Source organism: Chionomys nivalis, chromosome 1 (genome assembly GCF_950005125.1).
Source record: "Chionomys nivalis chromosome 1, mChiNiv1.1, whole genome shotgun sequence".
Lineage (NCBI taxonomy): Eukaryota > Metazoa > Chordata > Mammalia > Rodentia > Cricetidae > Chionomys > Chionomys nivalis.
Window position 1 is genome coordinate 138,076,129 of NC_080086.1, and position 25,641 is coordinate 138,101,769.

General features: G+C 45.6%; 2 protein-coding genes across 3 annotated transcripts; one reads left to right on the top strand and one right to left on the bottom strand.

Annotated features, from left to right (window-relative positions):
* Window positions 1–146: 146 nt before the first annotated feature.
* Window positions 147–13,148, bottom strand: Cenpo (centromere protein O). 2 transcript variants are annotated; one of them, XM_057781639.1, is made up of 7 exons: window positions 12,957–13,148; window positions 12,714–12,833; window positions 11,246–11,415; window positions 4,759–4,876; window positions 3,669–3,928; window positions 1,765–1,936; window positions 147–1,261 (listed from the first exon to the last, which is right to left on the bottom strand). In XM_057781639.1, exons 2-7 carry the CDS (start codon window positions 12,757–12,759, stop codon window positions 1,095–1,097), a joined length of 933 nt encoding a protein of 310 aa, XP_057637622.1. In that variant the 5' UTR covers window positions 12,760–12,833; window positions 12,957–13,148; the 3' UTR covers window positions 147–1,094. The 2 variants fall into 2 exon arrangements, with proteins under 2 accessions (XP_057637622.1, XP_057637631.1); XM_057781648.1 differs by lacking the exon at window positions 12,714–12,833.
* Window positions 13,149–13,262: 114 nt separating this feature from the next.
* On the top strand, window positions 13,263–16,701 carry Ptrhd1 (peptidyl-tRNA hydrolase domain containing 1). Its single transcript, XM_057781750.1, has 2 exons — window positions 13,263–13,514; window positions 15,239–16,701. The coding sequence occupies exons 1-2, from the start codon at window positions 13,263–13,265 to the stop codon at window positions 15,407–15,409; spliced, it is 423 nt and encodes a 140-aa protein (XP_057637733.1). The 3' UTR covers window positions 15,410–16,701.
* The last annotated feature ends 8,940 nt before the right edge of the window (window positions 16,702–25,641 follow it).

Genomic DNA, 25,641 nt, shown 5'->3' on the forward strand with positions numbered 1-25,641 from the left:
GAAACAGGAATTATAACGGGATGTAGATGAAAGTTTCTGTCCTGCCCGGTCCCGCAGCCACTCCATCCCAACAAAACACAGAGGTTTATATTAATTATAAACTGTTTGGCCTAATTGCTCAGGCCTATTATTAATTAGCTCTTAAAACTTAACCCGTAATTCTTATCTATGTGTGGCTATATGACTTGATACCTTTTTTCTGTGCAGCATTTCAGCTTGCTTCTTCTGCGTCTGGGTGGCAACTGCAGACTGAGCCTTTCCTCTTCCAGAATTCTCCTAGTCTGGTTATCCTGCCTATACTTCCAGTCTGGCTACTGGCCAATTAGCGTTTTATTAAACCAATACAAATGGCAAATCTTTACACGGTTCAAGAGCATTCTCCCAGAGCTGTGGGAGAACTTGACCAACAGACAGGTCCAAACAGATGTCAAGAAGTCCTAAGCCAAGAACAGTGGTTGCTGCACAGTAGACACCCATGGTTAGGAGGAAAGGCTATGTTAAAAGCACCTAGGAGTGGGAAGAGGACCAGATAGCCAGCCGTGCCTGCCTGGAGCTTGCAGGAGAACAGGAAAGGGTCCACTGACTGAAGTGTAGATTTCTAACAATGCTTTCTCAAAGTGACTTCATGCATTCAACTCTCAACCAAGATATTTTAGGACACAAAATATTAAATACACATAAAAAGGAGTTTCTCCCACCAAATAGTGGCCTAGAACATGCTACCCCAAACCCAAGATTAAACACTTTCCCTTCTTAGCCACAAGCCCTATTGTAGATTTACAGCTCCTACCAAAGCTAAAGATGCTCACAAAATGTCTTTACTCCCAATTTAGCTGATTTTCAGCGAGAATACATACATACGATCAAATCAGCCGCCACCTGTGGAGGAAGAGATGCTCTGGAGCACTGCACTGAGTGACCAGGCAACCAAGAACCTGTCCAAATTGCCCGGTGTCTACAAACATGTACAACAAACTCCTTGTCATCCTGACGGCATGGGCATCTAGAATCATGACAAGGATGGTATCCAAGCAGGCATTCTCTCTCCACAGCTTTTGCTGACAGGTCCTGGACTGCAGGCAGCATGAATATAATCACTTCAGATGTGTCCCAGGTAGTCTTTCCCAAGAGACCAGGCTCAAATCTAGCTCTTCAACTTCTTTTGAAAATGAAGCAAACACCTGGTGCAGGGGCTTGGTGCGGAAGAGCATGTCATGGGATGCTCTGTGCTCTTCCCAGTGAGGGGGTGACGCTTCTGTCCCTAAAGGAAGAGATTCTGTCAAGTTCATCAATCCAACCAGGGGACTCAGAACCAGATCACTGATCTTATAGACCCACATGACTTTTATTTATTTATTTTGGTCTATAGCTCTGTAGAGGTTGCCCCTTTCCAGAACAATGTAATTCTGAGAATGGGAACTTAGAAAACTGCCACATACTCTAGAGGGCTAAGCATGAATTAACTTCATCACAGACAACCCCAGGACTCTCCCTTAGTTCTCTTCTAGGGCGTGGAGGGTACACACCCATGAAAACAAATTGTAAGTTTAAGGAATTCTGGCCAATCTGGGAAAGACATGGAATGGGGGAAACTAAGATAATAATGTCATTTTCAAAGACAAAAGACTGTGGAACGAACTTAGTACATTTCTAGACTGTGAAGAGAGGGAGCTTTAAGTGTTCCACGGATGTTACTCTACATGCGCCATTCCATTGCTTAAACTAGAGCACTCAGTTGCTTCCACGAGGCATCGTCCCCCATACCTGGGCACGTCACAGTGACATCTGTGGGAAGAGTTGCTGTGAGGTCCTCATACAGCAGTCTGGCACTAAAGGAGAAGCTCTGGCGCCCCTGATCCACTTTATAGGTAAACGACAGCAAGTTGCACAGGGCGTTTCTCTGCAGAGGTCCAGTGAGGAAGGCGCTGAAGTCAGTCTACCAGGGGAGGGGGCAATGAGAGGGATGACGATTACTGCTCCAGGGGCACCGTGTGGGACAGGCAACATCTGCAGCTCGACAACACACAAGACTGTGTCTCAAAGGGACCAAGGGCCATCAGGAGTCCGTGGCAGGAAGCACTTCAGTGAATGATCAGGGACAGATAGGAGATACTATTTCTGCCAAGAGTTTCAGTGTAGTAGGAGCTGCGGGGCTGCGTTCCTGCCACCCAGCTCCCGGCTGCCTGGCTAGCTTATGCCCCAAAATGACAACACACAAACTGTATTCATATAAACACTGCTTGGCCCATTTCTATTAATGTGTGTAGCACCTTGAGGTGCGCTTACCAGGAAGATTCTAGCCTACGTCCATCCTGGGTCAGAGCTTCATCGCGTCTGCCCCGGGGAGCAGAGCTATGGCGTCTGTCTGAGGCGTCTTACCTCACTTCCTCTTCCTCCCAGCATTCTGTTCTGTTTACTCCACCCACCTATGTTCTAACCTATCAGGGCCAAGCAGTTTCTTTATTAATTAACCAATGACCTTCCTCCATCATTTCACTGAGGTTATCCTGTATGGAAAGATGTTTTCTTTAACTGATACCTGGGCAGAGGTGGAACCGCCCAGCTACAGCGTCTCTGGTTCCCACCCTTAGAAGGCAGACCAGAGTTCAGGAGAAGACAAACAGTAGTCCTCTATGATCCTGGACACCTGCACAGGGTTAGCACAGAACTGGGCACATAACATCAGAGCTTAAAGTCTTTGCTCAGTTAAACAGCATGTGATAAAAATTCAAGGGTCACCAGTAGGAATGTGACCTGTGACCCTATAACCAGGACCTGCCCTTCAACGTCACTGAGAGGTTCAAAAGGGTGTGAGATGAAGAGGAACCTGCCCGAATGGGGGAAACAAGTACTAGAAAGCAAGGGCACAAGCTGGTGTGGCACACGCCTGTAATCAACACTGCAGCTAAGGCAGGAGGGTTGCTCTTGAGTCTCATGAGGGTGGCCTGGCCTTCACAGTGAGTTCCAGACCAGCCTGGGCTACAGAGTGAACCCCTGTTTCAAACTAACCAACCAACCAACCAACCACAGAGTAAAGGTAACAGACAAACTTCTGGCTCAGAGTTAGGAAACATGAGGGCTGGGGTATGGCTTAGTGGCAGAGTACTTTCCCACCATGCCAAGGCCCTAGATCCAATCTCCAGCCTTGCAAAAAACAAATTTTTATATAAATAATAAAAACAGGGGATGGAGAGATGGCTCAGAGGTTAAGAGCATTGGCTGCTGGCTTTTTCAGAGGTCCTGAGTTCAATTCCCAGCAACCACATGGTGGCTCACAACCATCTGTAATGAGATCTGGTGCCCTCTTCTGTCATGCGGGCAGAGCATGGCATATATAATAAAGATATAAATCTTCAAAAATAAATAAATCAGCAATGTTGGCACACATTTGTAATCCAAGCATTTAGTAGGCAGAGACTGGTATATAGACCCAAGTTCAAGACCAGCTTGGGCCACATAGCCCAAGAACTTTGTCTCAAAAATAAACCTTTAAGAATGCATGCTCCATGGAGGTGTACACCTTTAATCCCAGAACTCAGGAGGCAGAGACAGGTAGATCTCTGAGTTCACAGTGAGACCCTGTCTTAAAAGAAAAAAAAAAAAAAGCCATGCTCCTTTGAAGTCTGTCATGGGCAATAAAATCAGACATAAAACCCCTACACAAATACCTCAAGTTGGTCTGTCTGGTACTTCCTCCCCGAGTAGGCGTTTAGGTACTCGCAGAGACTAAACAGGAAGTGCTGGATGTCAGTCTGTAGGTATGCTCTGGCTATCTTTTCTAGAGGGATGAAGACTGGGATGGAGTGGTGATGAATCCGGAGCGGTTTCTCTATGACGAGGTCTACAAAGTAGGAATCCAGTAGGTTCCCCTCAAAGGCAGTGCTGATGCACATACAGACTCCACGGCTGGTCAGCTTCCCGCTGAGTCCTGGGCAAACGGTGAGACAACACCTCTCAGATGTCAATCACAAGTTGTGGGTTAGGTCTGGGCATTCTAGCAGCCTTCGGAAGGCCTGGTATATTGACATAGTGTGCACAAGTGCTGGCCAAATATGGTATCAGACACTCTCCCTGACTGGCACACGTGAATCCGAGTTAAAATTCTGGAAAGATGAGGAAGTGAGAAGATATTCTAAATATCAAATGCTGAGGGAAAAGCTAGAAAATTTTATGTATTCTTTTTATTCTCGAGTTCTAATTTACAATGGTGCTCACTCAGTTCTTCCCACAGTCCTCTGTGGCATAGACAAAGAGCAAATTCCTATTTATACTGAAACAAAGATTTGAAGTTCCAACCATGACCACTCCCAAGTCATAGGCAAGCAGTGAACAAAGTTCCAGCAGGACCTGCCCTGTGCTACGGGCTTGAGTCCTGCTCCCCATGTGTGGTCACCCCGCCATAGAGTTCTTCTCATTGCTGCTTTACAACTGTAATTTTCTACTGTTTTGAATCATAATGTAAATATCTGACATGCAAGCCCTCTGAAAGGGTCACTCGACACCCACCCCTCAAGGCATCATGACTCACACACAGGTTGAAGCCACTGTAGTAGAGGGTCCAGCAAATGACTATCATGCAAAGTAACAGTTTCAGCCAATCTTTTACTGTCCAAAGAGGCCGATCTTACAGGTAGGCAGGCCTAAAAGTAACATGCCAGCTTGTGCATGTATAGCAGTGTATGCTAAGTTCTCGGGAACCAAGTCTAGCCTAATACAGCTAGCCAACTAAGAACGAGTCAGAGCAGAGCAAAGGCCTACCTGTAAAACGATAGGCCTGCAGAATGGCTTTCATGTTTCCCCACTGCCTTTCCAAGGCCTCTTGCTCACTTATCTCTACTGTGCTGTTTGGGTCTTCACTGGCCGAAGATGCTTTAACCTACAGGATATGCAGCAAAGCATACTGGTTATAATAGGGGCACCACAAAGTCTTGGCCAACATTTGACTGTATACAAGTAAGGGCAGTTTCTCTATTCTGTGAGGCGTTCATGACCACTCAGTTGGTGCTGTGACGTACAGTCAACGAACAGGATGTAGGTCATAATGTGAGAAATCAGGAATAGAAACTGCGAGCTAATGAACCAGGATTTTGATGGCAATGGAGAAGACTGCAGAGGAGAAGAAAGGGCATGAACAAAGCCTAGGATGAGTGCAGGGTGGACAAGACAGATGGCTGTGAGAAGACAAAGCTGGAAAAGCCGGGACTCAGGCTTACACCTGTAGCTACCCTTTCCTCAGAGGATTAAGTATGCAAGCTGGATGAACTACACAATTGGTGCAGGACAATTCCGTATTCTGTCAATTATGTTTTAAATAAACGCTGATTGGCCAGTAGCCAGGCAGGAAGTATAGGCGGGACAACCAGACAGGAAGTAGAGGCAGGTCAAGGAGAACGGGAGAATTCTGGGAAGGAGGAAGCCTATTCCTCTCCAGTCCTGTTCAGACACCAAAGAAGGAAGATGTGACCTGCCCTGCTGAAAAAGATACCAAGCCATGTGGCTAACATATACTAGAATAATGGGCTAATTTAAGTTATAAGAGTTAATAAGAAGCCCTAGCTAATGGGCCAATCAGTTTATAACTGATGTAGACTCTCTGTGTGATTTTCTTTGGGACGTAACGGCTGTGGGAACTGGGCAGGACAGAAACCCCAACAAGCAGACCCACATATTACACACAATAAGCAAGCAATCAGAAAATGATCCAACGGAATCAGAGGAAACTCAAACAGGACTGAGAAGAAAACAAAATGCTTTTGAAGAAGCTGGCTCTCCTGCAGTTCCCTCTTCTCTTGGAGCATGCGCGATTCTGTATTTCAAGGTATACTTTCACTGTGTGGGGTGTAGCACAAATGATAAAAACCCAGAGACAGATATTGGGGTTCAACCCAGAAACCAGAAAAGCAAAGCCACTAGAGAAGTCTTACTTCTACCAAGGCTGAGCAACTGCAGACTAAGCAGTGAAAGCAGCCTACGCAGCCTTCTCCTCCCATTTTATATTCCCTCTAGTGCTGGGATTAAAGGTGTAGGCCACCACCACCTGGATTTGTTTCTGTATTGATCTTGTGTAGCCCAGGGTGGCCTTGAACTCACAGAGATCCATCTGTCTTGCAAGTCCTGGGATTAAAGGTGTTTGTCACCACTAGACCTCCAGTGGCTTAGCTTTGCCCTTCTGATCTTTAAGCAAGCTTTATTTATTAAAACAAATAAAATATCATTATAGTGGGGGACAAAAGAAGACCAATGTTACCAGGTAGCCAAGATCTCGCAGGGAAGTGATGTGGGATTCCCCTCTGTATGCTGTGAATATGTTGTATTACCATTGGTTAAAAAAGAAGCTGCTTTGGGCCTATGGCAGCGGAGAACAGAGCAAGGTGGGAATTCTAAGCAGAAATAGAGGAGAAAAGAAGGGGGAATCAGGGAGAAGCCATGAAGGAGACAGATGCCCAGAACTTTATCTGGTAAGCCACAGCATTGTGGTGATACACAGATTAGTAGAAATGGGTTAATTTAAGATGTAAGAGTTAGTTAATAAGAAGCCTAAGCTAATAGGCCAAGCAGTGTTTTAATTAATATAGCTTCTGTGTAATTATTTCAGGTCCGGGAGGTCAGGAAGTAAAGGAGCAGTCTCCTTCTAAGGGAAGGGAACCCACATCTGCACACAATAGGTCCTAGTTAAGTTCAGAGCTGCACGTGTGTGGCTGGAGTCGAAGAAATGACACACAAAGAACTGCTGGTGGTTATAAAGCCCAGCAGAGGACAGATGTGTGGCTGGAGTAGGGACAGAGGAGAGCACAGGCACCTCAGAGGCCGGGTGCTAGCTGCCTGCTGGGAAAACAAACTCAAGTCTCTGGAGGAAGATGATGCAACCAGAGCCCTTCTAATATTCTCCTCATGTGCATCACTAAGAAAAACGTTACCAGGCAAACTATGCTGACGGTGTTTTGTCCGTTCAATATAAGCTAGAGCAGCCGTTCTCAACCTGAGGGTCACAACCCCTTTGGAGGTCAAATGACCCTTTCAGAGTGGTCACCTAAGGCCATCAAAAAACACAGATATTTACATTACAATTCATAACAGTATAAAAATTATAGTTATGAAGTAGCAACAAAATAATTTTATGGTTGGGGGTCACCACAACGTGAGGAACTGTCTTAAAGGGTTGTAGCCATTAGGAAGGCTGAGAACCACTGCTATAATGGAAAAGAAAAGGGCTCATGGGTACCTACATCTGCCTAAGGATTATACATAAGGATTGATGGGGGAGGGAGAGACATTTTCTTCAGTCATGTAGACATTGGTAAAGTGCCCCTGCCAAAGGGCAAACAAACACTTACCCATACCCTTATAAGCAACCCAGTGAAAGCTACTGGGTTGAAAAACAAAACAAAACAAAAAACCGTGAAAGTAGAAGGGGAACAGGTTGGGAAGAGGAACTGGGGGTGAGGGACAAAGGGTAATGAGAATATTACATACATAATGAAAACGCTATACTGAAACCCATTATGTATACTTAATAGATGCTAGCTAAAACATCAAAATATTAAAAAAGAAACCATATTAAGAAAAAGATGATTAAATGAAACAGGTATGTTATACTTATTTAAACAAGCATGAAAGCAAAAATAAGATTAGAAAATCAGTATAGATCTGTTACAGGAAAAACATACAAACTATAAAAAACAAAAAAACCCACTCTTCATAGGAACCCCAGAAATATATAATAAAGAATGCCACTGATGTATTACTTGAAATGATAATGGTCACATTTTTCAATAAATGAAAAACTTCAAGTACTAATTTAAGCATCACCAAGCCGAATAAACACCTATCTGACCTCATTATGACATAAAACTGTCAAACACCAAAGACAGAGAATATGAAGTTGGAAAAAAAAGACACCACATTCAAACAAGGATGTCACCTAATAAGATTAATGCCTAATCGTGAAAATGTGGACCTGAAGAAATGGATGACAACCTTAAAGTATGAACCAAAATATGTACAACCTAATTTACACTCCAAATATAGGGCCAAAGGTATTTTTTTTTCTTTTCTTGAGATGGGGGTCTCTCCATCATGTGACTCTGGCTGTCCTAGAACTGTAGACCAGAGTGACCTCAAACTCACAGGTCCACCTGCATCTGTCTCAAGAGTGCTGGGATTAAAGGCATGTACCATACCCAGCCTTCAAATGTATACAACAAAAAAGTCAGGAAAAAAATCTAAAAGATAAAACTGCACGCTTCAGGGGTTACCAAACTATACACAGCTTGTGTCATGATATCCCCGGCTGGTTCTGAACTCTGGATCTTTCTTCCTTAGCCTCCCAAGTGTTGGCATTACAAGACTTATGGTACCATGACTAGCAGGGTGCCTTTTTAAAAATAGGTTTAACCAGCTCACCACCACACCCATCTTACACGTCTTTCACACAAACAAGGCAGAGCTATGTAGCTGGTACAGACACCACAGCCTAAAATACCTGCTCCTCGAAAACTAAGGTTAGCTGTTAAACAGACCAATGGAACCAAACAACCCAGAGATGACCAACTCCCATACGAGACAAGTGATCTTTTCAAGATGTTGTTTGGGAGGCAGTGGGGGGTAAACATGAACTATCTGAAAGATGAAACAAAGCATAAAATAACAGGCCATCACCTTTACTATGTCAGATGAAGATTTATGAAACAAAAACACAAAGCACAAAGCTAAATTTCAAAATGGATCTCTACTTACAGAGAGTGGAGGGCAAGTCACAGTCCAAGGGAAAGAACTCAAACCCATAAATATATAAAGTAAAAAAAAAAAAAATCCTAGCTGATGGCATTTATTTATTTATTTCAGCAGCCATAAGAAGAACACTTGGGAAACTCAGGAATCTACCACAGCACAGGCACAGCACAGTACCGGAGGGAGACTGATTCTAGGATCTACTGCAGATATCCAAACCTATGGATGCTCAAGTCCTTGCCTAAAAGACCAGACTATCTGCATATCACCTCTACTTCTTGTACACTTTAAATTACCTCTATAACATTGTGTAAATATGCAACATTATACAAACAGTTTATATTCTGTTCTTTGGAGAATGGCAAGAAAAAAAAACCAAATACAAATTAAGTCTATAATAAGATACTATTATACCCCCACCATAACGACAAACTTGTAAAATGGACAATGCCAGACTGGTAAAGTTGCAAAACAACAAAGACCTCAGTAACCACTGTTGGGATCATAAAATGAGCACACGTACTTTACAGGGTGCGGCACTCGTTAAACAAAGTGAACCTGCAGGCTTGTGCCGAATAGGAAAGCCCTGTGTCTTTAATGAAGCAGCAGCAACAAGAACATCACAGCAGCAATCTTCATGATGAACCCAAAGTGAAACAACCCAAATGACCCACACGGTGCCCACAGGGGAGCAGGTAAATTGTAACTGTCAGAGAACAGAACTGCTGCCCAGCAGGGATGGCCTGAACAGGCTCACAGACTGTACACTCAGCAAAATAAGCAAGACAGAGGAGCTCATAGTCTACAGTTGTATGAAATAGGATGGGGGTTTAACATCGAAAGGTAAGACTAACAGGAGACACAGGATAATTCTGGGTACTGGTAATAACCTGAGTTTTCACTTCTGGTAGAAACCTGGCTGCATTTCCTTAAGATGCTCATTAGCCTCTTCACATTTTATGTGTTTTTCTTCGGTAAAAAGCAAGCTAAAGAAAAGAGGAAGAGGGTGGGAGCCCATGTGTGACTCAGTTTACATCTGGAGTCATTTCTGACTTAAAGTTAAAAGCTCTGCTTTTTCCTATAACCTTGAGGGCTATGAGAGACTTCTGATTTAGCCCGTGAGAAAAGAACACTCTATCTAGTCGAGCATATACTGCTGACGACAAACCTCAGGAACATCAAGAAAGAAAGTGAGGTTGCTTACAAACAGCAAGTACATGCTGGAGGGGAGGCTGCTCACACAAGGACAGGAATGGTCCTGTGGTTAAGATACTGACCGACTGTCTGTGCTGTGTTTTGTTCTGCTTTTGTATATAAGCAAGTTCTGAAATAAACACTGGACTGTTTGGCTGCTTTGGCATGACCAGACAGACCTCCCGATTCTTATCCTGTCTTCTGTTTCTTCTGACTTTTCTTTGGTCTCGAGGATCCCCTATCCAGGAACCCTAGCTTACCTTGTAGGAGTGGGCTCCTACAGAAGAGTGGGAAGGGAGGGAAGGAAAGCGCAGGAAGGTTGGCCTTATGGGTAATGATGGCTATCACTGAGTAGTTACTGCCTGTATTTGGGCAGGGGAAGAATTTGACATTTTGTGCTGTGGGACGTCTTTCTGTACACTGTTACTATGTCTTGATCTCATTGGTTGATACATAAAGTTGCTTTGGCCTATGGCAAGGCAGGATAGAGCTAGGCAGGAAATCCAAGCAGAGATACAGGAAAAGAAGGGCGGAATCTGGGAGATGCCATCCATCCATCCATCCAAAGAGCAACATGCCAGCAGACCAGTAATGCCATGGCTACGTGGCAATACATAGATTAATAGAAACGGATTAATTTAAGATGTAAGAGTTAGCAGGCAATGAGCCTGAGCCATCAGCTAAACATTTATAATTAACATTAAGCCTCAGAGTAGTTATTCAGGAACTGGTGGGCAGGATAGAAATCTCTATTTACGATTTTGTAACATTTTCTTGGCCCTGCAGCATTAGTGGAAAAATGGAAGTATTAAGAGACCCCCAAACTATTGTAATAATCCTAGGATCCAACCTGCCTGGTAACTGGATTTACCACATACGTTGGTAATACTTAATATATGGCAGGGAAGTCAAAGGCAGCAGAGGACTGCTGGCAGATCTGCTGACCTCATCTAGAGTGGAAACCAGAAAGAAGGATGGCCAATGACCACTGTGAAACTCTGAGACCGGGTGACAGAACTTTGGCACGGATGGCAAAATTATAAACAGCTTAGATCTGCTGACGCTGAGGTAGCAGGTCAGGTGTCTGTGAGGGAAGGCAGAGGGGAGGCTCACAAAGCACTTGTCTGCCTCTTCATCACCACTTGACAGTTACTAGTCAATATTCTTAGCTATATCTCCACAGATCTGTTTTATTTTAAGAGAATCAAAGACTTGAAATCCATCCAGTAGGATCCCAAGTAAAACACGTGGCCCTGGTTGGCTGATCCCCGATCACGGCTGCCCCTCACCCCAGGAGAGCCCACGAGGCTCTTTCACTCACTCTAGCTTGCCGCCGCCGCTTCACTTCAGCCCTCAGCTCATCTCGCTGCTTTCGCAGTTCCTGAATCCTGGTTCTAAGAGAACTTTCCTTTGTGTGAACTGTCGGATCTTCAAACTTTTTCCTTGATCTGTTCATTTGAGCCTCTAGTCTTTCCAGGTGAGCTAGAACACCTAAGGGGGAAAAAAAGGAACTTCACCATTGGACAAGGGTTTAACTCTGGCAAAAATGCACACTCTAAGAAGTAACAGGTTTTTTTTGTGCTAAACAAAGGGCTATTTCATCTTACAGGTTACAGTCCATCATGAAGGAGACAGAGAAGCTCAGGCAGGAACTGAAGCAGATTGAGGAACACTTGCTCAATTTGCTTTCTTATATAACCCAGAATCATCTGCTGGGTGTGTGTGTGTGTAGGACCTCAGGGTAGGAACTGAAGCAGAGACGGTGGAGGAATATACTTCCTGACTGGCTTCCTCCTCCTCTTCAGCTAGCTTTCCTACACAACCCAGGACCACCTGCACAGGGGCGGTTCCATCCACAGTGGATTGGGCCCTCCTCCATCTGTTAGCAATCAAGAAAATGTCCTAAAGAAATGCCCAGGGACCAATCTAATGAGGTAATTTCTCCACGGAGGTTCTCTCTTCACAGGTGATTCAAGTTGACAACCAAATCAGCCATCACAATAGATGTTTCATTTATCTAGGATCTGAGAGCCAGCTAAACTGTTAAGTAAATAAATTGAGGGCACATGCCTTTCCTATTTATTGAGACAGGGTCTCTCCTACATGGCTAGTCTTGGACTCACAGACGGTCACCTCACCTGCCTCTACCCAGAGTGCTGGTATTATGGCTCTGCCATAAATTTATAAAACCAGAGGACCAAACAACCAAAGCAGAGACCACCGGCCTCTCTGTTGAACTCTGGTGTAAAAGCCCTCCCTAAGCGGGATGCTCGTTTACAGAGAACAAGAGACAGGCTTGTCAGCTGCTTCCTTTGTAGGCACCACCACTTCAACTAAGCCTGCTGAACGCAGTAACACACCAACGGGGTGCAAAAGGACGATTCTCAATCGCTTCACCAAAAACAAGACCCAGTATCTACTTTGCAAGGTTTTTGGAGACAGCAGTTTGGCAAGGGGGTCGCGACCCACAGGTTGAGAACTACGACTTACTTGTGTGTGCAGAACAGTTTTAACACAGAAAGTCTCCAAACTTACTTTTGGTTTTGAAGTAACAATTTAAACCCGCGTGTCGTTTATTATCTCACATTAATTTAAAAAAAAAAAAGAAAAGAGGGAGGAAGAAACCGAAGCAGAACTGTAATGTATCTAAATCACAGTATTTACAAAGACAGAGCCCTGAATCAAACCCATAGCTCATCGACAAAGTTACTGCCCCACAGCGGCCCCTCCTCCGTCACAAGGTCTGGAAAGAGGTACAGCGGTACGGGGAAGGCCAACCCTCTCAATACCTCCTTTGCTCTCCCCGCCTTGACACAAAGTATTCGCAGACTCCATCTCTTGAGCTTCTCAAGTGCTTTTCCAAAACTGGCCGGTCAGGGCAAGTTTATTACGGACCAAAACGTCCTTGACTGTAAACAGGAAAAGACAAACAATCATCCCTCGCACTTGGAGAAACCCCGACGGTCCCGGAGTAAAAAGGTGTCCCTGCCCGCCTCCCTGGCCATGAACTTGTCAGACGCGTGCACGCCTACCTCACCGCCACGGCCTCTCGGCTGCAGCCGGGCTTTCCCCGAGCACCGCAGGATCTATGCAGGACGGCGAAGCCGGCTACCCGGGTCCTGCTTCCTCTCTCTCTCTTTCCCTCTGCCTCCCGAGTGCTGGGATTAAGGGCGTGCGCTACCCGGTTTGCTTTCTCTTCAGAGCGAACTCACTCCAGTTCCAGTTTAAGAATTCCCGCCGAGGGCGTCTACGAAAACGCCAACCACCAACCCCAGCATGCTTTGCGCTTCCGCCGTACAAAAACATGGCAGCGCCCACGGCTCCACCCTAATCCCAGCATGCACCGCGGAGTGGGTCCGGCCATTCAGATGGTCAGGAAGATGGCAGGCTCCGGGGCGGAGCCGCAGATCCTCGTACAGTACTTAGTGTTACGAAAGGATCTATCTCAGGCTCCTTTCTCCTGGCCCACGGGTGCACTGATAGCGCAGGCTTGTCACGCCGCCACCGCAGCCTTGCACCTTCACCGAGAACATCCGCATACGGTAGCTTATCTCCGGGAGCTGGGGCGCATGCGCAAGGTGGTTCTCGAGGTAAGTCGTAGGCGTGTGCAGGAAGGAAGCTAAGGGATGGGCGTGCAGAGGCCGGAAGTAGTTCTACTCGGGCCCAAACCTTGACTTCCGGGAGTCTGTGCGTCCTGACTGTTGGAGGGATCTTTAAGAGTTTGGGGTGTGTTCTGAAGCTTGAGCTGCTACGCAATGACTCTTTCTCTGGGCAGGGCATAGACCCCGCTGTCATAGGAGTCTCAGCACCTTGGGTCACCAGAAACTGGTTCCCGTGTCCCTTAGGTCCCAGGGAGGGCGGAGCTGGGGAAGCGCGGTCCTTCCTTTCTACCCGTACACCAGTACATTTTTTAAAGCTGTGCCTAAAAGCACCACTGCCTTAATAAACGTGGTTAGCCAGGGAAATCGAGGCCGTTTTGTTAAGGAGAAAAACACTGAGCTGGAAAAAGGCATATGCTTTTCAGAAGTGCTGAGTTTCATGACTGTCATTTACATAGCACCTGTTTCTCTAGAGAGACAATCGGGCAGGAAAACACAGTCGGGGTGAGACTAGACGAACAAGGGCCAAAGGGACCATCGTTCCAACCGACCTATTTACAGATGCTTTCAGCTTTCTGGGGGGTGCTGTCCCATCGATATAGGTGACTTACACGCCTACTGGATTAATTTGAAATTTTAAAAAAGATGCTTAAATTATGTGTACGTGTGTTTGTGTGGGGGTATATGCACACGAGCGCAGGTATGCTTGGAAGACAGAAGAAGGTGTCGGACCTTCTGGAGCTGTAGTTACAGGCAGCGTGAGCAATCAGATTTCAGAAAGTTGTGTTTCCACCCAGGTCAAAGGTTATCCTCAATGTGCATGCATAATATTCTAGTTTTCTTTTTGCTGCTGGGAGAAACACCATGACCAAAAAGCAACTTGAAGAGGAAAGGGCTTGTTACATCTTAGAGGTTACATCCATCTTCTGGGGAAGCCAAAGCAGGAACCCGAGGCAGGAGCTTGATGCAGAAGCCACAGAGGAGCACTGCGTACTGGCTTGTGCCCCTTACTTCCTCAGCTACTGTACTTACACAGTTAAGGCCCACTTGCCTAGGCACTGCCCACAGTGGACTGAGCCCTCCCGTATCAAATAGTTTAGAGATGTGTCCTGGTTCAACACTAGGCTTGGGCCTGAGGGGATGAGAGAGCGAGAAGGAAGCTACACATAATTCTAGAAACCCTCCTGGGGTTGGAGAGATGGCTCAGAGGTTAAGAGCACTGACTGCTCTTCCAGAGGTCCTGAGTTCAGTTTCCAGCAACCACATGGTGGCTCACAACCATCTGTAATGAGATCTGGTGCCCTCTCCTTGACTGTAGGCATACAAGCAGACAGAATACATAATAAATAAATAAATAAATAAATAAATAAATAAATAAATAAATAAATCTTTGCCTACTGAAAAAAAAATCCTCCTGGTTGTCATCCAAGTGAGAGCTGGCTGAAGGATGAGGGCGAGCTGCTCTAGGAGCCAGCTGTAAAGAACTGAAAAACTACAGAGCAGAATTCAAGAGGGAAGAGAAAATTGCATTTTATTAATAGACTATTAGCCTCCTTCTCTGCCTCCTTCCAGCCACTCTGTAAGATCGTAAAGAGTGGAAATAGCAAACCAGGGGGCCCGTCTCCAGTTTCAGAGCCCCCTGCACCCTTTTGTGCACCTTCTGACACTTCCTAAATGGGCCATACAGTCTGGGTGTTGTGTTCTGCAACTTGCAGGCTGCTGATGAGACCACCTTGAAGGAGCTGGCGGAGACTCTGCAGCAGCAGAACATCGACCACATGCTATGGCTAGAGCAGCCAGAGAACATTGCCACTTGCATCGCCCTCAGGCCGTACCCCAAGGAAGAAGTGAGCCAGCATTTGAAGAAGTTCCGATTGTTCAAGTGACTGCATTCCGGCAGAACTGGATGTCAAATGCCCTCCATCCTGAAGCATTGTGGACTTCTTTCAGTTAATGTGCTCCTTCCTTCCAGTTATGATGGTTTTAAGAGCCAGCACAGGCTCAAATTAAAGCCATCTTTAGCGAGTACTTCCTATTGTCATTATGTCACCAAATTCAAGCGAGGGAAGCCGGTAAGCAGCAATATCGTCTGCGGGTCATTGCTCAAGCAGAAGATTTTTTTTGGTTAGGAGTATTAGACTTCTGATCACCCAGGTTTAAATGTTGCCTTTGAGTTCTTTACCTATCCCATCCCCTCCTGCTTCCCATCACTGGCTTCCAGTCTCTAGTGCAGTAATAGACACTTCCTGTTCTTCCCCTCTTTGCTGCCTCATGAATTCAGTTAAACACTGTCACCATCACAGCCAAAAATTGTTCCCTTCTCCAAACATGTATACACGATAGTACACTGTTCAAAATACTTCTGTTAACGTGTACACGACAACAGAAATTAATTGAGTGTTTGAGAAGTCGAGTTTATATGACGTAATCTGTTCAGTAGATCCTCTTACACGAGAGAGGAAAACCAGGAGTGGTGGCTCACGCTTGTAATCCCTGCTCTTGGGAGGCTGGGGCAGGGGAGTTGTCTTGAGTTCAAGACCATTCTGTGCTACTGAGTAAGACCCTGTCTCAGAAAAGCTGAAAATATTCAGGTGAGTGAATTGGTCAATGCCCTCTTCCTATAAAACGTGTGGTAATTAACCTACAAAGAGAGAAGACTTGCTTTGGCTGGCTGTTTTGGAGGTCCCAGGAGAAGACTAGGCAGACTCGTGGAGCTAGGTGGCAATTCTGGATGGCAAAGGCAAGCGACAAGGTGGTGAGGCCTGCTTGACGACTCAGCCAGGAAGCAGAAAGAACATGGAAGAGGCTGGTGCACCACAGTCCTTCAGACTGCCAATGAGGTCCTGTCTTCTGAAGGCGGCACTGTCTTACTCAGTGTTAGGATTCAGGCATGATGTTGGCCCCTGTCACCTGGCAGGATGCACTCAGGCAGTACTCTGGCCAGCCCAGGGTCCTATGGCTGCTCCCACTACAGTCACTACGTAGTCTGTCTGCAGGTGAAATGGTTCCTTTAAGAGACAAGTTCCCGGGGCCGGGCGATGGTGGCGCACGCCTTTAATCCCAGCACTCGGGAGGCAGAGGCAGGCGGATCTCTGTGAGTTCGAGACCAGCCTGGTCTACAGAGCTAGTTCCAGGACAGGCTCCAAAGCCACAGAGAAACCCTGACTCGAAAAAAACCAAAAAAAAAAAAAAAAAAAAAAAAAAAAAGACAAGTTCCGCCCACTCCTCTTTCCCACGTTAGTCTGAGAGACAGGCAGGTCCTTGCCTCTCTTTCTGCATCTATCTCTTTCCCCCTCCCTCCCCCCACTCCCTTTATCTCAAGCTCTGCTTGGTGTGTCTCTCACCCAGCACGCGGCCCTTTGGCCCACCAAGGTCCCTCTTCTGCTGTTTTACAACACTTAGCATTTGGACCTTTGGGTCATATTTTCTTAAGTGGGTCAAGAGTTCCGGGAGAAACTGCTAGTGCTGAGGGCAGCACCAGGCCCAGGAAAGCCAAATGAAGCTCAGGGTAGGAAAGCACCCAGAGCGGCATGAATCACAGAAAAGGCTTTGGCGGTTGGGCGCGCCCTGTGGACTCAGTGGAAATGGCTTAAAGAGCATAAGGGTGAAAACTATATGGTAGTGTCTTGAGACAAGAGTGACAGGGGAGAGAAGCGCTCGAGGCTATTTCAGGAAATTCAAAGGGAAGAAAAGAAGGTGTTGTTTGAAGGGATGCTGGAAAGGTAAATTCTGGGTCCCGTATTGGGAGGAGGGGGACTGTTTGACATGTTTGAGTAAGGACACACAGTGCTCACAGCCAGTCGCGAGGCTCTAACACCACTTTCTGGCCTCCATGGGCACAGCACCACACGGTGCACAGACATATATGCAGGAAAACACACATAAAATGAATTTAAAAACTTTAAATTTAGGAGCTGGAGAGATGGCTCAGAGGTTAAGAGCACTGGCTGCTCTTCCAGAGGTCCTGAGTTCAATTCCCAGCAACCACATGGTGGCTCACAACCATCTATGATGAAATCTGGTGCCCTCTTCTGGTGTGCAGGCATACATGGAGACAGAATGCTGTATACATAATAAATAAATCTTAAAAAAAACTTTAATATATTTATTTTATGTGTGTGGGTATTGTCAGCAATGTATGCCTGTGTGCCTTGGGCCCATAGAGGCCAGAAGGGGGTCTCTTAGTTACAGGTGGCTGTGGGCCTGTGACTCCACTGCTGACTGTCCCTCCTGGTACAGGTGGGGTGGTGGGTTCCGTGGTCGCTGCTGCGGCGGGCAATGGTTCTTTCTTTCTTAAGGAGCTTCCCAAAAAGATGTAATGTTTCAACCTCAGGATGAAACTGCTACGGAATACCTATTCTGGGAACTGAGGGTATAATATGGTCATTTGGCAGAATGCTTCTAGAATGCACCATCTCTGGGTTTGATTCCTAGCACCTTTAAATATGGCATGGGGTGCACTACTACCATGACAGACATGCAATGCCTGTCTGTGCAGGAGCTGGGATTGAAACAAAGGCGGTTCGTCAGTTCTGATTTTGCTTTCTCATTGGTATCTACTACTGTTTAGATACCAGTTAGAAGTGTTTTGGAAAGGGACCACAAGCTGTTCAAGCACAGGAACACTGCAGCTGCCCGGGAAATTGTTTAAATACATTCACATTAACTTCGCATTCTCAAGGTCATATAATTAGTACCTAGAGCTCAGTTATCACCAGTTGAGCTGACAGAAAGGAGTTTCTGAATTTGCGAAGTGAAGATCAAAGCTCTTTGTGGCACTGGGCATGAGGAGGGCTCCCCTAGTGGGGAATGTGAGAAATAACTTTATGTTTATTTCCAATACAACTTCCTCATAGACTTTCTGCCCTGGATCATCAACTTCTTCTTGCTTCCTGGGTGTTGGCATAAGCACAGGGAGCTGCTGTTTTTACTGATGGAACCGTGTTAGTGTGGCAGAACAGCTACAATTGCTTCACTGGTTTCAGCTGTGCTCTGAGGTCACGCTCAGAACAGCTCCAGCCTCTTTTCTAAGATCTACAAAGGCAGGCTTTGAAAGGGGTCTACAGTGGAATTTAGCCACTGGGGGTGTGCAGTGTCCAAAAAAATGACACTCGAGTTCTGATCCTAAGTTCTTAGGGAGGTGAGAGAAAATGCAACCAAGAAAATGTGAGTCTGCCAAGTCAATGCTATCACTAAAGCTGTGACTTTCTGCTGCCTGCGACCTGATAGAGACCAAATCTGCTACCTTCAAACTGGCCGGCTCTGATAGAGTGCTTCCTGCAACTAAGAAAGCCAAACCAGCGAACCAAAAGTAATCGGCACATAGATTAACCCTCTGATGCCATGAAGAAGAGTCAAGAGGAGCATCGGTTTAGAGGCATTGGGTTAATTACATTCCATCTGCAAAGGGGGCTGCCAAGAGAGTGGCCGAAGCCACCAGGCCCTCCCTTACTCTGGGTGTAGGAAGTTCTCGACAAGTACAGGTGCCACAGACCCATCTGATAACAGATACAAGATATACGTTCTGGGGCTGGGAGGAAATCTGGGACACTGGTAGGAAGATTGAAATAAGGTATCAGACCACGATGATGCAGCTCCCGAAATGGAAATGGAAACAGAGAATCTGGCGCCTCTTCTTCACAATATAAAAGGAAAGAGCAAGGTAACTGACGGCTCCAGAGGACTTGAGGTTAAGACCCAGCTCAGCTCTGCAAGGGATGTATAGCTGACAGGACAATTGTGAGATCAAATTAGGTACTGCTTGACCACATCACTACCTAGTTCTCAATGCCCCTCTGTCTTCCTGGCCGTATGCTGTGCTCACTCTACCCCTGAGCGGCCTCAGTCTTTATTTCTTTGAATGTGTCTTTCTTTTTCTTTTTCTTATCTCATTGCATTGGCTAGGACCTCACGCACAGTAGTGGTGCTAACTGGAATCCCTGGGTTACTATCAGTTTAATGGGAATGCTTTTAGATTTTTACTGAATCAGAATAAGGGGGTTCTTTTTCTTTGCCATGTTTTCTAAAATTAAAACAGCATAAACAGATCTAAAAAAATCAAATACCTTATTGCATCTATGGAGGCAACTGTATGGCTTTTCTCTGCTGTTACCATGGTGGATTACACCGCTAGACTCCAAATACCGAATCATCTTGATTCTTGGAATAAACTCCTCCATTAGGGGATGGCTTAGTTGTGAACTTGGCTTGGAGCCATCTTCCAGTCTCCTTAAAGACTGTCTGCTGATGATTTCCTGTCTGTATCTTCAACTCCAACTCCTGCCCTAAGTGTCAGGCCCATCCAGATCTGGATACTGCTGACCTGAGTTCATTGGATGCCTGATGGGAATCTTAACCACATGACAGAAAGTGAAGCAAATACGCGTCTCCTCCCTGCCTCTGCTATGGGCCGCCCCATCCTCCCCGTTGCTCAGACCCAACAGTTGGGAATCACCTTTATTGCTTTCCTTACAGCCTGCATCAGATATGCCAGCAGGTATTCTGTCTGAGGACTCTACCCAGAAACTGATCACTTGGTCCAGGTTGCCACCTCTTGCCACTGCAGCACCTCCCAGCAGATCCGCTTGCTTCTGCATCTGCTTTCTTTGCAGCTGTTTTTGTAGGTGGACTTTCTGTCCCACCAGCCACTCGTCAATAACCACACAGAGAGTTAATATTAGTTATAAATGCTCGGCCGGTAGCTTTGGCTTGTTTTTAGCCAGTTCTTCTAACTTAAACTAACCCATTTCTGTTCATCTCTGTGGCCTCCCACAGTTCACTTACCCATCCTGCTCCCTCTGCGGTGTCTCATGGCATCTCCTCTGACTCCTCCCTTCTCCCCAGCATTCTCTCTGCCCTGAAAACCCTGCCTCGTCATCGGCCAATCATCGTATTATTAACAATGAGAGGAACACATCTTCCCAGTGTACAAAAGGGTTATTCCACAGCATGTTTTCAACATAAAAGTGCCTTAGTACTGGCCTAGTTAGGGTTTCTGTTGCTGTGATAAAACAGCTTGACCACAGCAACTTGGGGATAAAGGGTTTATTTCAGCTTACAGTTCCACACCATAATCCATCGTGGTAAGAACTCAAACAAGGCAGGAACCTGGAGACAGGAACTGATGCAGAGGTCATGGAGGGTGCTGCTTACTGGCTTACGATCCATCACTTGCTCAGCCTGCTTTCTTAAACTACCCAGGACCACCTGCCCAGGGCTAGCACCTTCTACAGGAGCTGGGCCTTCCCGTATCCATCAATCACCAATCAAGGCAACACTTCACAGACTTGCCTACAGACTAAATTAAGAGGCATTTTCTCAATTTCCTTCATTTCCTTCTTCCTAAATATTTCTAGGTTTGTGCCAAAGTGATAAAGACCAAACAGCACAACTCCTGTGTCCTCAGAACCCATTTGGCCCGTAGTCTTCCCTTTCCTTGCTCCTCCAGCATGTCTGAACTTTGCACTTTTGTATTCTCCACAAAGCCTGGCTCGCTGTTTCATCTCCTCTGCTGTCTTTCAAAGATCCCTGTCCTAAACACCTGTTCTGATTTTCCCATTTTTTTAAAAACATAAGTTCTTCATTGATTGTTTGGGAATTTCACATCATGCACCCCAATTCCACTCATATCCCAATCCCCTCATATTCTATCCTTACCCCTGTAGCACCCCCCACAAGAAAATTTTTTAAAAAGCCAAACCAAAACATAGCAAGCATGTAAACAAAAACAAACAAAACAAAAAATAGACCAAAGCAAAATACCCTCTTCACTTTTCTATCTGTTCCTCCTCTCCTCACCTATTTTTAAAATAGATTTATTTATTTATTTTATGTATATGAGTGCTTTATCGACTTATGCAAGAAAAGGGCATCAGATCCCACTATAGATGGTTGTGAGCTACCACATGGTTGCTAAGAATTGAACTCAGGACCTCCAGAAGGGCAGCCAGTGCTCTTAACCGATGAGCCATCTCTCCAGCCCTGCCGTTCTAAACGGTGGCCACTCCCTTCCACTGCTCCTGTCTCTCCCCACTCACTTTCTCATTGCCTTCCCTCCAGCACTTGCCATTTGATACTTTTATTTTGCTAATTTATCTGACAAGCTTCCTGAGGGCAAGGATTTTATGCAATGCCCAGAGTTGCACAGGCAAATAGAGGGTGTTCAATTAATATCTCCTGGTGCTGTTAGACAATCATTTATTGTGAAGTGTGCACTTAGTGTGTGTACAGGTGTGTGTGTGCCACCTGCACAGCAGAGGACAGCTTGGTGGAGTCAGTTTCTGCCATCTACTTTGACACAGGTTTTGGGGATTAAACTCAGGTTGTCAGGCTTGTGTGACAAATGCCTTTACCTGCTGAGCCCTGGCCAACTGTTATTATTTTATTATTATTATTATTTTAAAAATTCATTACCTAAAATAGGTATTGCAATTTTATAAGACAAATCCTTAAATAATCCTAACTTCTTTGAGGTAGAACTTGGAAAAAAAAAAAAGACTAGTTACTTTCACTTAGGATCATAAGATAAATCACTTAATATTGATCATGAGATCATACAAGAAGACAGCGTATCTAGCATCATAAAATCACAAATGAGAACTAACTCTTTACATTAGTGCTTCTACTTCCATATATACTTCCTTAAGAAAAGGCTTCCAAGGGAAGACAACGATTAGAAGCCCAAGCAGAGAGGCACGCGAGTCTTTAACTAGAGCTTGTTCAATAGGCAGTTTCTGCCGTTTGATTTCGACTTTAAATTCTAGCTTACTGAGTAATTATCATTTAGAACATAATCACTAACATCAGAAGAATGTTCAGGTGAGTTCCAATTTAAACGAGCCCGTGTTTATACAAGCTTAAAATGGAAAATGAGCAGGCAGTTTGGAGCCCAAGATTTGGGACATGCTAGGCTTCTTGAGCCTCCTTGTTCCCCAGGGAAAGGTGAGTGAGCTGTCTGCCCCACGATAGGAGGAGTTGAGTCAAAGCAGGAACTCAGTTTATTACTGTGAGCATCAGCTTATAAGTGACATCCTGTGATGTGGGGGAACCTCCAGCCAATGAGAGGCAGCCAAACTCTTTGTGGCTGGAGGGGTGTCTACTTAGTTTTTGCTGTCTCATCTTCACTCAAAATTGAGCCAAGCTTTTCTCTGTTCTACAGGCCTCAAAGTAATATCTCAGGCCTGAGATAATTTGGGCCCCGCAGGGACAGGCAGGTATATGACAGTCATTTTAGAGCTGAAAACAAGGCAGAGCTTGTTATGATCCACTTTCCTTTCTTCCTCTCACAACTCTCCCTTATAGAACAAAAACTGAGGTCCTATATGTCTAATTCTACCACTTTCATAAAGCACTTTCAATATATTGCCCCGTCTTACAATCTCACCTTTCATGATATCTATATGATCTCACCTAATAACCTACTTCCTGAAGAGCACAGGCGAGTTTGGGAGCAGGCCAGACAACATGCAGACGAAATTCACCAAACACATGCAACATACTCTCCAGGGGCAGAGGCGGCCCCCGGCAGGAACCTCACTGGGACTATAATACTCCAGGTGGAAATTTGACTTGTCTCCTGGCAGGTCTCCATAAGACTGCCCCTAAGCCAGTAAACTACAATACGCTCTCATAGGTCATTCAAGATACGAAGGAAAATCCTTCTGCATTTTTGGAACGCCTCATTAAAGCCCTGTTACAATATACTAACTTAGATCCAAAAACCACAGAAGAAAAAAAAGAAAGAAAAAAAACCCAAAACCACAGAAGGCAGACAGCTACTCATGACTCTTTTTTTTTCTCAGTGCTACCTTGACATTAAGGCTAAAAACTTAGACATTTGGAGAAAGGCCCCTTGACCCCACAGGGGGAAGTCCTAGAGTTGGCTTTTAAGGTGTACCATGCAAGGAATGACAAAGCCTGCAATCATCACTGTCACGTGCTAGCCATGGCCCTCTGATTGACCTAGGCCACAGACAGCCCGATCCATCTTGTCTGTGCTGCTCCCTTGACCCCCAGGGCTCGAGAACCAATAGACCCAAGTTTCAAATGTGGTAGAGCTGGTCACTGGGCCCGAGCATGCTCTAATCCTCATCTTGGTCCTGTGAAGCCTTGTCCAAGATGCCATAGGGAAGGTCATTGGGCAGTAGATTGTCCTTGTGCACACAGTGGCATAGAGACATCAAACCCAGAAAATTTCCAGGTTGACCTTCTAGGTCTGGCCATGGACGAGTAAGGCTACCTGGGCTACTTTGACCTGCCCACAACCGTTATCTGTAACAGGAAGTCATGGATAAACATCACAGCATCAGGACGGCCCATCTCCTTTCTCTTGGACACCAGAGCCACATATTCAGTACTGAGGGAATTCTGGGGGCTACCTTTCCTTCTAGTTTCCTTGTTGTTGCAGTACGGGGACAGCCTTATCTACCTCAGCAGATCCTACCACTTAACTGTGTTTTTAGGGATATTTATCTCCCTCATTCATTTTCAGTCATGCTAACCTGCCCGTACCTCTTATGGGAAGAGATTTTTTAGCAAAAGTAGGAGCTTCCATTTGCTCCTTCCATTCACCTTACCCCAGACTCTCCATTAGCTCCCCTCCTCCTCCTTCCAGCCTCCCAACCTCCCAGCTCCAATGTGTCTTTTCCTCTACCAGCCTCTCAGGTAAACACCCATGTATGAAACACCCAAAACCCCTCTGTTGCTAAACACCATTCCCCCATTGTTATCCAATTACAAGAGCCTACGGAGTACATTATCCAAGCTCAGTACCCCCTCTCTCTCCAGAGCCTTAGGGGACTTAAGCCTATTATCTCTGACCCTTTTTTTTTTTTGGTTTTTTTTTTTTGGTTTTTCGAGACAGGGTTTCTCTGTGGTTTTGGAGCCTGTCCTGGAACTAGCTCTTGTAGACCAGGCTGGTCTCGAACTCACAGAGATCCGCCTGCCTCTGCCTCCTGAGTGCTGGGATTAAAGGTGTGTGCCACCACCGCCCGGCTATCTCTGACCTTTTAAGAAAAAAAGCTACTTTGCCCCACCTCTTCTCCCTTTAACACCCTTATACTTGCTGTTAAAAATCCTAACGGAGGGCTGGAGACATGGCTCAGAGGTTAAGAGCATTGCCTGCTCTTCCAAAGGTCCTGAGTTCAATTCCCAGCAACGACATGGTGACTCACAACCATCTGTAATGGGGTCTGATGCCCTCTTCTGGCCTGCAGGCATACACACAGACAGAATGTTGTATACATAATAAATAAATAAATAAATAAATATTTTTAAAAAACCTACTGGAAGCTATCGCCTGGTTCAAGACCTCTGGCTCATTAACTCCTCAGTGGGCCCTCTTCATCCTGTAGTCCCTAACCCTTACATACTTTTTTCCACTATTCCCCCGAGGAACCTCCCACTTCTCAGTTCTAGATCTTAAGGATGCTTTTTTTCTCTATTCCTCTCAGCTCTCAATCTCAAAATATCTTTGCCTTCATTTATTGGGCTGACCAAGCATCTAGAACAGCAGCATTCTAGAGCCCAAACCTACCTCAATCACCTCAGGGGGTTCATACAGTACAGCCCACATTCTCTCAGACACCCCCGACACCCGGCAAATTCTGTACTACCTACCTCAGCTCTTTCATCCTAATAGCAAATCTGTTTCATTTTGTCAAGGCTCACCTCCAACCCACCCTTGAGGACTTAGAGCTCTTAAAAGTTAGCACTTCCTCTAGTAAAATCTGTCAAAAGTCAGATCCCAAGACCAAATATCGTAGCTTCCCTTTTCCCACCAGGCCAGGGGCTCCCTTCCAGGAACTGACTGGCAGCTTGATTTTACTCATATGCCCACAATCAGATGAGTTAACTATCTCCTGGTTGTGGTGGACTCCATGTCTTGGTGGATTGAAGCGTTTCCCACCACTAACAAGAGGGCCCAGACAGTTTCTGATGTTCTTCTCCAAGGAATCATCCCCCAGTTTGGAATCCCAACCTCTTTTCAGTCAGATAATGGCCCAGAGTTTACCTCCCAGATCTCTCAAACTTTATCTAAGGCTCTTAACATTTCCTGGCATTTTCATATCCCATATCATCCTCAGTCTTCAGGGAAGGTAGAACAAACTAACCATTCCTT

Bases quoted from the DNA above. Each gene is read 5' to 3' on its own strand.
- Ptrhd1 (XM_057781750.1), top strand. From the start codon at position 13,263: ATGCACCGCGGAGTGGGTCCGGCCATTCAGATGGTCAGGAAGATGGCA. The intron at 13,515-15,238 runs GTAAGTCGTAGG...TGCAACTTGCAG, and splicing joins TGCGCAAGGTGGTTCTCGAG to GCTGCTGATGAGACCACCTT.
- Cenpo (XM_057781639.1), bottom strand. From the start codon at position 12,759: ATGGAGTCTGCGAATACTTTGTGTCAAGGCGGGGAGAGCAAAGGAG. The intron at 4,877-11,245 runs GTGAGTGAAAGA...CATATCCTGTAG, and splicing joins AGCGGCGGCGGCAAGCTAGA to GTTAAAGCATCTTCGGCCAG. The intron at 1,262-1,764 runs GTATGGGGGACG...CTCTTCCTTTAG, and splicing joins TGTCACTGTGACGTGCCCAG to GGACAGAAGCGTCACCCCCT.